Consider the following 14,880-nt stretch of genomic DNA (forward strand, 5'->3'; position numbering starts at 1 on the left):
TAATGACCTACAAAGCCCTACATGGCATGGGTCCGGAATACCTTGGGGAGCACCTGCGGCCGGCATCAACTTTCCTCCGCCCAGTACGCTCCCACAGAGAGGGCCTCCTCAGGGTGCCACCGGTCAAAGAATGTCGACTGGTGGACCCAGGGGGAGGGCGTTCTCTGTGGGCGCGCCAGATTTATGGAACCATCTTCCGGCCGAGCTCCGGATGGCACTTGACCTCCGCTCCTTCCGGCGCGATCTCAAAACCTACCTTTTTGAACAAGCTGGCCTGGCCTGATGGGATGGGGTTGGGTTTTATAAATCTGTTTTAACTTTTTAATGTGTACTAATTTATTCATGGGCATTGTTTGTTTAATCGCTTTTAATTTTTGTATCTTGTTTTAATATGTATTGCCCTGTTCACCGCCCTGAGTCCTTTGGGAGAAGGGCGGTATACAAATTAAATAAATAAATAAATAAATAAATAAATAAATAAATAAATAAATAAATAAATAAATAAACTCTCTTCTGGCTGTGGAATTCTGGGAATTGAAATCCCAATTCCCCCACAATGTTGTGTGGACTTCAATTGCACACAACACCATAAATCCTAAATTCATTTTTTCTGTTTTATGCAAAAAATCCATAAGGAGTTTCCAGTCAGCAGTAACTGTAGACCAACAATCCCCTCACAATTTATGTTCTACTGAATAGCATTTTTTCACCAAAAGAATCCTTAGTAAAAACTCAAATTCAGCAAGCTGAAAGAATCTCAAATATTTTCTATTTTTATTGGCACAATACACAATAAACTACTCAACGGATTTTAGCTTTAGCATGTTGTGCAAACGTAGGCCATATGGACAGTTAATGACTCAGGGTGTGGCAAACTAAGAAAATGTGGTTGACTAAATCATGGATAACTGTGTCATGTGAACAAAGCCAAAATAGCCTTGCTTGAAATACACCCCCGAGTAGCTATTTCTAAACAAAAAGCAGGATAACCATATGGTGTGTATAATATTTAGGCTGGGTAGTACAAATGTTCCACAAGCAACACAGCTACAGGAAACTAAAAATTAATTTATAGTATCACACTGCTAGACTAAGCTACACAATAGGTTTTGTTCACTTGACCTTAAGCAGTGTTAAAGCTGAAGCTGCAAATCCCAAGAATACTCAGCAAACTAACTTAGGAATAAGCCCTACTGAAAGGCATAAAATTGCTCTGGAACTTGCTGGGGATCAATTAGAATTGATTAGAGTTACCATTTTGGATGGCAATCACAAAGCACCAAAATTGCTTTAGATGTTTAATCAGAGATACGTAACCCACTATCCCCAAAACCTGACTGTGGGCTGAGCTAAACTGAATTTTAATATGACAGAAAAGGAAAACCATAGCAAGTAATAGTATTTGTGTTCAAATATATACAGTACTTTTGCCTAGCCCTGGTTAGGTCTTTGTCCTGACCCCACCTAATTGTTCAAGATGTGAGTCCAGGCACATCTCTCACATGCCCCGAACAGCTATTGGTTTCCAGACTTGTGCATTGCTGTATTTCATGTTTATTAAACGTGATGCAGAGGAATAGGACTGGATGCAGGACATAAAGCATTTCCACCAAGCAAGTTCATACTTAACAACAGTGACAGCAGTACCCAACCACTGTGGCTTTTATTGTTTTGAAAGTTGTATACAAAATATTGAATATACAGTATACAACACATTCATTATTCAGCTCACTTTTATTCCTTATCGATGAACAGAGTGAAACATTTGACAAACACAAAGCATGAAAAAGGGCCAAAAAATATATATACTACTGAAGGACAGAAGGACTATTATATTAGGTGTACAGTCAGGGTCTCTGGATTAATCAGTGGACCAGACTAGAGGAAAAACTCACGTTATATGCATCTTTCCCGAATCTCCAGATGACTTGAACAATAAGATTCAAAATTTTCTGCAAATTATTCATTCCTATTGGTGCCCCTAGGACTTGCTATCATCATTCAACTATGCCAAAAAGCCACTACTGTGTCCTGCTAATTATACTTTGTGTACAGATTGCTTCCTTTGAACCTGACTTCAAGTTACTCTATTGGTTTCATAATGATCTTTGTGTTCAGGTGGAACGTCTTTGCATAACTTTATTAAATATTAAAATAGAATGAGAAAAACTAATATAAACTAATAATTGAGAAAAAGAAGAGAAAAAAGAGTAAAGAGAGGCCAGAAGTGCTTCATATTCTTAATAACTTTCAGTATCTCTTATGTTTTCCCCCTAAACAGTCTTCACCTGCTGCAAAATGCTTGTTCCTCCTGAGGACAGTATTTCTCAACCTCAGCAACTTGAAGATGTGTGGACTTCAACTCCAAGAATTTCCCAGCACCATGTTGGTTAGGGAATTCTGGGAGTTGAAATCCAACCATCTTCAGGTGGCCGAGGTTTAGAAGCACTATCCTAAGGTAACAAATATCATTAGCTGCTCATTAGCTCATAAGCAGGCATTCAAACCTTTCTGCATCACACAGAAATTAAGTTCAGATCTCATCACCCCAAATCTTTGCTTAGATGTTGCTCCTTAATTTCTGTATTTCAGATCAGAAGGGCTTCTTGGGAAGGAGAAAAAGATCTACATCAGATTGCATTCACAAATAGCCACTCTGTTACTGAAAACCAACCTGATTCGTTTGCACTGTCACATAAAAAGGCAGGGACATATCTCAATGGGATGCTAATGATCTGGCCAAGCTTTAATGCTTCTGCAATCAGTGCTTAGGTAGGAAAGAAAGAAATAAGGAAAGAAGCTTTGACCAAGGAAAGATTATTTTTGAAATCTCTCAGACTAAAAAAGAAAAGCAGATGCTATCTGCTATTATATGGAAAACTAAAGGAAAAGGTCAAATTCCAAACAGCACCTAGACTGATGTAATTAAAAATCTATGTGAACAATTAATTTTTGGTATTAGTGAAAATGCGGAATCCACACATTAGATGTATGAATATGCGCAATTGAATAAATCAGGTTGGTAAGAAAAAGAAAGTAATTGTAAAAGCGTCATCACAAAGTTTCATTGCAACAAAGCTTCTGGTATGTGCAAGATGGACAATTCATTGTACATTTCGTATACAATTCAGGCCCGTACATATTTGGCAGTTAAATAAATTTCTGTGCCAAACCAATCCAAACGAAAGGACTGACAGATGTTGCAGCCAGTATTATTCCTGCAAATTAAGCAATTTTCTCCCCCAATTTATCTTGCACATTTTATCCTGCCAGACATTTAATTTCTAATACATACATTCATGCTTTCAGCAAGTAAGTGCTACTGGATAACCCATCAGAAAGTGCTTATATGTTACACAGAACAGAATCCATATAATACTACAAATCTTGGGAACAAGATTTCTAGACTTTGGGGGTTCTGAGATTTCAACAAGCAAATGTATGCTCCAGTCATCTAAACTCACATTTGTATTTCATAGGATGAGTAACTGGGAGGTTTAAAAATGCTTACTTTATCAGAGAATATAAACAGCCCTTATGTAGTCTTTTAGTAATGCAACCCTGAAAATATAATATGTAAATGTCCAAAGTTCTTGTGAGTCACAAATTTTAGGTAAACAATATGTGCCTATTTGTGTTCAGATTTGTGAACGTGTCTGTATAGTAGCGGTAGTAGTAGCTAATGTACACATCACTCTGAAATAGCTTTTCTGCATGTAAAAGTAACATTAGCATAAAAGGAGTCATATATGGCCTTGGACACATTCAGAGGCACTGAAAATGGCTGGATTACTCTGATGTTGGTAGCTATAACCTAACTGCAGTTTTATCTGTATGGAAAAGTTTGTGCATATTTCAGCTTAAGAAGACAAAAGATGATCATTTCCTCTATTACTGCTTATTAACAGTCAAACCTGCAATACTAATTAAAAATATCTAAGTACCAAATGAAATTTTAAATTTGGAAACTGTACTGTACTGTCGCATACAAATAAATGTTTACAAGTCAGCCTGATGCTAACTACTTAAATAAAAACTTTACAAAGACCTCTGAATAATGCATAAATGCAAAAACAGACATTTGATTCCCCTCCCCTGGGAGTATGGAAGAAAGGATCAATCTACATTTCAGTTTCAAATCTGCTTCATTGGCATGAGGTTTGGCGAAACCTGTTAAGAAAGGAGAGAGAGAAAATGAATTGACAGTTAATTCCCAGCATAGCTGCCGCCCTCTAAATTAGCTACTGATTACAGCCAGTGACTATCACTATTCAGTGTTTATAATGGTGATAAGATGACAAACAAAACACAAAGGTTTTGCCTCCAATAAAAACCTGTTCCAACTTCAACTTTCCAGAAAAGTGAGGGAGAGGAGAAAGTAGAACAAATTATGGTATCATGAACCAGGAAGCCTTGAATTCTGATTTTGAGATATGGGGGGCACTTCCGAACAAAGCCTTGTGCTATAGTCACTTGCTTTTATTATCTAAGAATACTGATGGGACCAAAACAACTTGGAAATAAATATTATGCTGGATTGGAGTACTAAAAATAATTTAGAACCCTCATATAAATAGGAAAAAAATACCTTGCTTTTTCAGGTGTATGAAGCACTGGCAGAACAAACACGTTATGGGAGACAATGTAAATGTTTAGGTCTAGTTCTGCCTCTAAATCTATAGATCAGTAATCTGGTCCTTCAAAACCAGGCATGTCAAACTGCCGGCCCACGGGCCAGATGCACCATGCCAAAAACACGCCCACCTCATTGCTGGCAATGGGGAAAAAGTCACGATATGTCGCACGACATCACATGACATCGCAGGTTTGACATGCCTGTTCTAAACCCTTATGTGGACTTTAATTCCCTGAATTCCCTAGCAAAAAAAAAAAAAACATTGCAGAGTTGAAGTGCCTTAACCTGGAGGACACTCAAGTTGCATTTGTGTCCTAATTTAGACAAACAGCTTTGCACAGCTCCATTGTTCCAATACCCCATTATGTCATAACAGCCATTTGTCTGAAATGGTATTGGGTTTCCTGCCTGAGCAGGGGGGGGTTGGACTAGATGACCAAGGTCCCTTCCAACTATTGTTGTTGTTGTTGTTGTTTGATGTCAGCTACTACCAATTGATGATGGAACAAGTTTTAGGTAAACTGCCAGTACCCAGAAACTATCTGCCATGTGGGGATAATAACAATTAACAGTTTTATTAGATTGTTTTGAACACTCAAGAAGTACTATGCAAATTCTATTTTTCATGAGAAAAAGTATTCAAGAATGAAGACAAGAGCAACTACCAAAAATAACGATGTTGAATAAAATAATTCAAAATAAAGACCTTGCCTGCTTCTCTTGAATGATGGCTCAATGCTCATTTTTGGCAACAAGGGAGGGTAGAGAGAGCCCCATATCTCCCATGTGCTCATTTAGAGAGCTCCATACATCCTTGGATACTTTCTGATTTTAACCAGCTCTGGGTTAGAAAGCACAGCATCCCATGTATGATGTGAGTATAGTCTCAAACCTAAATTTTTGTTCTACTACTACTGATTTGCATGTGCAATGTAATTCCCAAAGTAAAACAGACCCAGCAAGAGTTTATGTTCTCAGTTTCTATTCCTGCTTTGTCCTAACACCAATGCTGTCATGTCGCAACTTGCTTTCAACTCTTCAAAAGTGGCCACCTGTCTTTAATCAAATGTGATCCATGATCTACAGTTCTACCTATGACTGATGCCTACACAACAATGTAATCACAACATGAAAAATGTTAAGTGCTGGAGGCAATAAAAGTTCTAGTGCATACTGAACTCCCTTCATGTATTTCAGCAGAAGGGAACAGAAATAAATGTATATATGGATTAATTCTGTCATGCACCACTGTCTCCGTGCACTGAAGCAAACAAAAAGCTTCCAATAGCTTTCCTCAACTTCCTGCCCTTCACATATTTAACATGAAGGTTCTGGGAGTTGGTCCAACACATCTGGAGGATACTAGATTGGGGAAATTAATCTACGTATAGATTGGTTTCTGTTCTTTTCCGTTAAAATCCCACTGAGTTCATTGGGGTTTGAAAATACATAAGCTTGAATAGCAAGAGTGTGGGCAAACCTCTCTTGTCTTCTCTCAGCTGTAATCTGGCAAAGACTTCCTGGTCTAAAATAAGCAGTCAGTAGGGCTTGGTGTCAGCACCCATTATTTGTCACACTTTTTTTTTCTTTCTGACACTTTGTCTCTCCACTCCTACCCATAAACAGTAGGCATCAGGTTGAGACAAAGGGCTCTTAATGGGGAGGTTTGATTGATCTCTTCCAATGGATGAGTAGGCAGAAAGACTGAAATTAGGCCAAAGTCAAAGGCAGCTTTAGGGCCACAAATTGTCTACTCTTTCCAGCTCTTTTTAGATGTGATGGAATGTGCACCTGCAGAAGTGAGGGAGAGTTTCGATCTTGTGTTTTCTTCCTCCAAATCATATTCCTTTAAAAACTGATGCTGCCCAAGGCTGTAAGCCTTTTAATGTTAATGTGTTCCATCAAATCATCTTTTTTTTCAAGAGATTCTAGATAAGCACCCTAGAATCATAAGACACTGTATATTTAGTAAGTAAGTTATGGTTTTAGTTTTAACAAGATTCTGTCCATTAGGTGTAAGCAAATAAAGGACTGAACTTGACTGGATTTATGGGTTTGGGTATGATGCTAATCCAGTTTAAGACCACTGATTCCACTCACGTCAAACTCGCGACATCACGTGACGTCACGCGACGTATCGTGACTTTTTCCCCATTGCTGGCAATGGGGTGGGCACGGTTTCAGGTTGATGCATCCAGCCCGTGGGCCGGCAGTTTGACATGCCTGTTCTAGGGCATAATTATGTATTATGATTTTTACCATGCTCTGACTTTTTCTGCATTATTTAATTTAGAGGTTTCAGCATATTAGTGCAATTTAGAAAACAATGATTCCTTCTGGTCTTGTTTTGTAAGAATGCATGGCAAGATCTCAAGGCCACCACTAAGATTATTGCATACAATTAACACATCATTACATAAAATCTTAAAAATAAGAGGCTTCCGGTTTGCGCGCACGGTGCTTTCCGACGCTCAGGGGAGAGCTCCCTCCCTGCCGTCCAATCCTTCTTCATTGGAGGACCCTGAAAAGGGTCAAAAGTCGCCCTGGAGGGGCGACCACCGCAAGGAGACCCTCCTGTGATCGTAGAAGGGCGGCAGCCCTCCGCTTGAATCCGGAGCAGCTCCTTTTGGCCTGAAGAAGAGACCGGCCATCAACATGTCCAATCACTAAGCCGCTCCCTGCCGAAAGCCAAAAGCACCATCTAGCACAATGAAGCAATCTGGAGGACCTGAGTCAGGCCTTTCCTTTTCTATCCCCCTAACTGCCTGCCTGTGGGACTTTTCTGAAAAATTTCTCCCCCCTCTTTTTGAGAAAACAGCTTTTGTATACCTGGGGGATCAACATTTTAAGCCTTAAAGTGTTGAAGGGGGGGGGGGGAACCTAGCTGATTAAGCAAAGAAACTAAATAATCTCATTCCTACTTATTAAAAAGCTCCTATTTTTGTGGGGATCTACTACCCTATTTTCTGTTTAAGATGTGAACTAAGGAAAAAAGAATGGACTAATTATACAAAACCTTTATATTAATTTGGGGGGAAAGAACTTTACAACTTATTCTATATGCTACTGATGACATCCTGTGGCTAAACGTGGAATTGCAAGTAAACCTTTTGCTTATTTTGAGAGCTGAGAGCTGTCCTTGATATTATCTTTAAAGACAAGTGTGGTAACACCTGGCACTGAAAACAACTTTTAGAAACATTGGAGGTGGAAAATTACTGACTCTTATTAAAATAGCCTCCATGGAAGACTTAGCTGTAAACACTAACGAAATGGATTATTATATCCCACCACTTAACTACAAATTGATATTGGACACAATCTTGGCTATAACTGAACAAACTGCATGATAAACCTGACAACTCAGAGCCACTAAACCAAACTTTGACCTTAAATGATGAACTGACAACCCAAAAACAAATAGAAGTGGAAATCAATACTAAAATAGGAGACTTCAAAGAGCAACAAACGCAGCCTACAGAGCACTTCGAAGTCCAAACTCCAACTTTAACTACAAAACTTACAATTCAAAAAACAACAATACCCCAAAAAAGCAACATTAAGAGCGAAGATATCAAAGGCCTCCAAATACAGTATGTTGAGGATTCAGCTAATCAAATGATAACATTAGCTACTACTTACTACCTAACCCAGATGGAAATGGAACAAGAAAAAGATCAGACTGAATTAAGAAAAAAAAGAGCCTTGGTGGAGCAGTGGGCTAATGCCTCCTTAAGTAACACCAGCTGCCTGCAATTAGTGCAGGTTCGCGTCCCACCAGGCTCAAGGTTGACTCAGCCTTCCATCCTTCCGAGGTAGGTAAAATGAGGAGCCAGATTGTTGGGGGCAATTAAGCTGACTTTGTAATAATGCCACTTGGGGGGGTGTGTGAAAGCCCTAATAAGCAGGCATATACATAGAATGAAGGCTACTGCTAAGCTTATAAAGCCGCCCTGAGTCTTCGGAGAAGGGCGGGATATAAATGGAATTAAAATAAAATAAATAAAATAAATAAATAATGAAAATCATATCACATCAAACATCAAAAGCTGAGCTATTAAAGCAATACTTCAAGGATTGTAAAGGGGACACTAGCTTGACAAAACTGTCGTTTGGATGGTCTCCGTGGATTCAAATAAGAGGTGGAGGAAGAAAGGGAGACACATTGGAGAACTTAAAGGCATTAAGATGGAAGCCTGATTGGCACAAAAAGAAGGCGAGAATTAGATTTAAAGACTTAAGATTTGTCTCTTTTTGGAGGGGATTTGTAAAGACAGAACTTAAAAAATTTCTTTTGATAGACTAAGGGGAATCTTTAAAAAAATATAAACTGATTTCATATTCTGGTTCTAGATTTTTAAAGGAAAACAAAATTAAGCTTTTAGAATAAAACTTTGAATTATACAATAGAATTTAGAATCTTATAATAGAAGATAGTATTTTAAGTGTTGAATGGTTAAGACAAAAAAAATCTTTTTTAATAATTGGTGATGTGTTAAGATAAAATTAGATTTTACTGTTAAATCACAAGAATGATTTGTAATGAACAATGTAAGTTTTGTAGACAAGAGAATTACTTTTTATTGAAATAGGGAATTGTAGGTTACCCAAAAAGTAAGTTCCTTTTTGTATATTATAGGCTATCTTAGAGTATTTTTATTGCAATTAGGTAAAACTTAAAAACAGGATTTTGATATGTATTAGTCTAACTATATTGAAAACTTTGTTAATTGACTAGCTCATAACTAGAAATGTATTAACTTAATTACTTTGACTATGTGAAAATTAAGGGAATCAGAGAGGGAATTTTAATTGATGCAACCTGAACTATCTACAAACAACTTGTTATTTGATACTTTTGACTACCCAGCCACCATATTGCTTCACAAATATATGTATATACCCCAACCCCTACCCTTAACCTTTCCGCTACCCTATTCCAAATCCCTATTTCCTTACCTTCGTTTTTAACCCTATAAAACTAATAAAAAATTCAAAAAAATCTTAAAAATAAGGATAGTTCTAAAACTATGTTTTTTAATTGATGGCTTGATGGAACACATTATTGACATTTAAAGGTTTATAGCCTTGGGGAGCATCAGTTTTTAAAAGAATATGACTTGTAGGAAGAAAACACAAGATCAAAACTAATAAGCTTTCAGCAAGTCATTAAAGCCAAGACCCCTCCTGTTTTTGTACAGTATATTCTACATGGCTATAAGTTTGTAGCTGCCGGCCAAGAAGCTATCACCTCGTGGAGGGCCAGATATGAGGCTTGGAGCTTCAGTTGCTAAGCCCTTAGTTTATAACACATGCCAGAAAGTGGTGATGTGGATCCATGTTGCTACCCAGATCAATCAGCTACTTTTATGTATTTTAAATATGCTTATATTCCTTTAATGGTCAGTTACACAAATCTTCTTTCACAGCATCTTATGAATGTAATCAAAAACATACAAGCATAAGACGTTGTATAGCAAAATTATAATATTGCTAGAAGATGGGCTCACTCTAAGTCAAGCCAATGAACCATCTTTTCTAACAAACTGAATAGACAAATATTTTCCTCTCCTTAGTCTGGACAGGTTATACCACAACTGGCCTTTAAAAAAAACCAACCTGAACTATTATCAACTATTAACCTTTTGTCATTCATGCTTGAAAGGCATCAGCCTGCACTGTGCTAGGCCAAGAGTAAGGGACTAAAAGAATCCCATCTTCTTTAGCAATTTATTTCTCGTCTATATTTAACTAGTTAGAGACTTACATTAAAGTCAGCACCCGTGCATTTTTTAATCTCATCTACAGACATGCCTTCCCAGATTTCGATCAGCGTCAGTCCTTTTTTCTTATTGACATCAAAAACAGCCTAAAGGATTGAAATAAGTTGTAAAGAAGTTTAGTTAGAATGGAAAACTCTCCTGACCTAGAAGGCTGATTCAATCTCTGAAAACCAATCCCTGTTCTCAAGTCCTCGTGTACTACACTTACGTTTTTCCCCCGTCCACCTACTTTAAATGCATCATGTGCAATTCACTCACTCAAGAAAACTGGGTATTGATGCTAGAATTCCCAAACTCATATGTCATACTTGTTGCCATATGATGCCACTATTAATTACTTGGTAGGGAGAGTAAGCATGGGGGAAGCGGGGAGGCCAACCAGAGTTAAGTATCTGAAAGTAATTTAAGCCCACTGTATGTAAAAACCAGAAGAATGGAAGGAAATGCTAAACCCAGTTATTTCCTTGACAGGCTGGTTTTTAATCTGTCAAGAGCTTTTGCACGATTATAAAGACAGCCTTCCCCATCAACAATGTGTAGATGGTACAGCCAGGCAACAGCGAGATGATAATAGATTGCTATCATGCAGTATGAGAAAAGAGTATTATAGTCCCTTCCTTTTTTTATTGAAAAGTTTTTCAATACATTTTATCTTTAACCAAACAACCCCTCCCCACCCCCACCCCCCCTTCCCAACCCAACCCTCCCCCCCTCCCCTTCCCCCCTCCCCGACTTCCCAGAGCTAAATACAAGGTATAAAAGTAAAAAACAATCATAAACTACCATATGCTAACAACAATAAACTATTAGGTCTATCGCACTTTAGCTCTTATAAAATGACTACAAGCAATATAAATGTCACATTATAGTCCCTTCCTTGAAACCTGTTGATAAACACTACAAAGCATTAATGAAAGGTTTGCTTCAGCAGAACAGTCTAATATTTTCCCAGAAAACTGGGGGAAAGGTGAGAAAAAGAAACTCTGTACAAAAAATGGGAGATCACCCCAAAATAAATAGTTCTCAAAATCCTTTAGAGTCCCTTTCACTGTCCCACCACTGAACCAGTCAGAAATCCATATTCTCCAGCCAAAAGCCCACAGATGGTCTGTATTATACTTCTGAGCCAGCAGAGCCAAAACGTGACAGGTTGGGGAATCAAGCCATACATAATAGGAGCCTGGAGCAATAGACTGCTAGCCTGAATGACAGCTCCAGTTGAAAAGACTTTAATTCTCCTTCTCCGGGAGCTTACACAGTGGAAGCAGACAGGAGTTGGAAAGGAAAAAATGAAGAGACAATTTTTTTAAAATATAGATTTCTATATATTAATTCTAAACTTCAGGCTGTTTCCCCTTATTAGTTGAACTGAAAATAACACAGAGCAAAAATGCAGACATTTGCCCTTGTTTTCTGATACTAAGATAAAAATGGTAATTTGAGCAAAATATTTGAATATTCAAGGACTTGTCTTGGGCAATTTATTGCCTGCTCTGCTTTGCAGGGTTGTTATGAAGATAATAAGGCTCCGCCCTCCCAAGTTCTTTAGGTTATGTGAGAAAGGAATTGAAGTAAAAGTAATCAAGCCAAGTACTTTACCTTTTCTGTTATGATGCGATCCACACACTGTTTACCAGTAATTGGCAAAGTGCACTTTTCCAGTATTTTGTGGGTATTGCCCTGCAACAGAACACAGATTTCACTCCAATAAATCATAATCTTTCAAGAGTACTACTAGCTTCAAAATCAGAAGCACATTACCTTTCAAATGCTACAGTACAATTCTTTATTATTCTTGAAGTTTACATGGAGGATTTCGGTATCTGTATAGTCTAGGTTCATTTGTTACATAAAATAGGGCTTGCTCACAAAATGTTTTGTAAAATCTGACTACTTTAATCCTTGCATTTCCTGTTCTCAATCCTGCTAATTTCCACTGTGCCATTAGTAAGTTTTAACAAATTAGTTTCAGTTTTCTGTAGCCTGGCCCTTTCCAGTTATACTAGGGTGCACACACAACACATCAAAACCATGCCAACACATCAAAACCATGCTATGCTGGAGAAAGCCAACCTATCTCCTTCTGTGCTATCATGTCCATACATTCAGGAGCTTACCAAGGCTATCTTGAGAATCTGGAGTAGAATGAACCCCTGATTTTTGACTATAACAAGCTAACGCATCTCTCTACAATGCCATGATACAGAGAGAAACTGTCTATACCACGGGTCGGCAACCCGCGGCTCCGGAGCCGCATGCGGCTCTTTGAGCCGTCTCCTGCGGCTCCCAGTCGCCCGGTGCGCGCGCACCTCTCCGAACGGGAGGAGGTGGGCGCGCACCACTCCGAACAGGAGGAGGTGCGTGCGCACCACTCCAAAGGTTTGGAGAGCTGCGCGCGCACCTCTCTCGCACCTCCACCCGAACACCCGTTTGGAGACCTGCTGGTGTTCGGGCGGAGGTGCGGTTTGGAGACCTGCTGGTACCGGTTTAGAAAGCTGCCGCGGCCCGCAGCAGCTTTTTAAACCGGCACCAGCAGGTCTCCAAACCGCTGTTCGGGCGGAGCTGCGCGCGCACCTCTCCAAAGGTTTGGAGAGGTGCGCGCGCAGCTCCGCCCGAACACCCGTGTCGAGACCTGCTGGTGTTCGGGCGAAGGTGCGGTTTGGAGACCTGCTGGTGCCGGTTTAGAAAGCTGCCGTGGCCCGCGGCAGCTTTTTAAACCGGCACCAGCAGGTCTCCATACCGCTGTTCGGGCGGAGCTGCGCGCGCACCTCTCCAAAGGTTTGGAGAGGTGCGCGCGCAGCTCTGCCCGAACACCGGTGTCGAGACCTGCTGGTGTTCGGGCGGAGGTGCGGTTTGGAGACCTGCTGGTGCCGGGCGCTGGGTTGCGGCGCCACCTTCAGCCCGGGCGTCACCGGAGCCACCCCCGGGACCTCCAAACTGCCGCCCGACCTCCGCCCGAACACCAGCAGGTCTCCAAACCACTGTTAGGGCGGAGCTGTGCGCGCACCTCTCCAAAGGTTTGGAGAGGTGCGCGCGCAGCTCCGCCCGAACACCGGTGTCGAGACCTGCTGGTGTTCGGGCGGAAGTGCGGTTTGGAGACCTGCTGGTGCCGGGCGCTGGGTTGCAGCGCCGCCTTCAGCCCGGGCGTCGCCAGAGCCACCCCCGGGACCTCCAAACTGCCGCCCGACCTCCGCCCGAACACCAGCAGGTCTCCAAACCGCTCTTCGGGCAGAGCTGCACGCGCACCTCTCTAAACCTTTGGAGAGGTGCGCGCGCAGCTCCGCCCGAACACCCGTGTCGAGACCTGCTGGTGTTCGGGCGGAGGTCGGGCGGCAGTTTGGAGGTCCCGGGGGTGGCTCTGGCGACGCCCGAGCTGAAGGTGGCGCCGCAACCCAGCGCCCGTCACCACGGAGACCTGTCGCCGCTGGCGTGCAGGTGCGTCCACATTAAAAAAGTGGAAACGCGCGCGTGTATGCACACGTGCGCATGCGCAAAAAAACGTTTTGCGCATGTGCAAAACATTTTCTTTTATGCGCATGCGCGTGCATGGATTCACGCGCGCGGCTCCCACTTTTTTTTATGTGTGATGGAACCGGTTCCCAGTGGCTCTTTTGCTTTTTCAGGTTGCCGACCCCTGGTCTATACAGTAGGTAAAGAATAGAAGCAACACACAATTTTACTCAAAAAAATTTTTTTTCTTACCTTTGCTGAGTGCTCCATAGTCACTACTACTTTAGTTCTTGCGCTGGACACCAAATCCATGGCACCACCCATTCCTTTCACCATCTTTCCCTAGAGAAAGAAAGAAAGAAAGAAAGAAAGAAAGAAAGAAAGAAAGAAAGAAAGAAAGAAAGAAAGAAAGAAAGAAAGAAAGAAAGAAAGAAAGAAAGAAAGAAAGAAAGAAAATTAAAATACAAATATCTCAAAAGTTTTTGGTTTTTAAGGTTAATTCTTCCAATTAAGAGCACTCCCTTTGTCTCAAGAGGACAAAGGGAAGTGGATCACTACTAGACACATTTCAATATGACAAAGCAAAGCCAACAGGCAAATGACAAACTTTCTACTGTCTTAAAGCAGATATAATTTCACATTTGAGATGCATAATCTAAGATTTGCTTGTTTGCTTGAAGGCTCAGTGTATCTGCCAATTTATATCAGCAGTGTAGTCAAGATGTCAGCTCAAAAATTTCATTGATTTTAAATAAAAAGAAACAAGTTTATATTAATCCTGTTTGTTGCTGATTTGAAGCACATAGACATTTCACATTTATACTGATTTTATTCTATTGCTTTTTTGTTATGCTTACATTTATTACATGTTATGCTTACAGGTTTTCATATTATTATTTTTAATTTGTAAGACACAGATAATGCTAGCATCATCCCGACATATTCTACGTATAATCAATTTTTTCCTTTATTTCCGAGTTCCATCCTGTAGATGCTTAAAATCAATTCTGG

General features: G+C 40.3%; 1 protein-coding gene across 1 annotated transcript in view; it reads right to left on the minus strand.

The window, feature by feature from the left end:
• Positions 1-1,622: 1,622 nt before the first annotated feature.
• The window catches only part of OXCT1 (3-oxoacid CoA-transferase 1), a 72,182-nt gene continuing 58,924 nt past the window's right edge, over positions 1,623-14,880 (minus strand). The window contains exons 14-17 of the mRNA XM_081318378.1: positions 14,122-14,211; positions 12,019-12,099; positions 10,404-10,505; positions 1,623-4,170 (exon numbers count right to left, since the gene is read on the minus strand). Of these exons, the coding sequence (XP_081174504.1) occupies positions 4,135-4,170; positions 10,404-10,505; positions 12,019-12,099; positions 14,122-14,211 (309 nt within the window). The 3' untranslated portion in view covers positions 1,623-4,134. The remainder of the gene's footprint in view (positions 4,171-10,403; positions 10,506-12,018; positions 12,100-14,121; positions 14,212-14,880) is intronic.

This window comes from Vipera berus (assembly GCF_964194415.1).
Source record: "Vipera berus genome assembly, chromosome: 2".
Taxonomy (NCBI): domain Eukaryota; kingdom Metazoa; phylum Chordata; class Lepidosauria; order Squamata; family Viperidae; genus Vipera; species Vipera berus.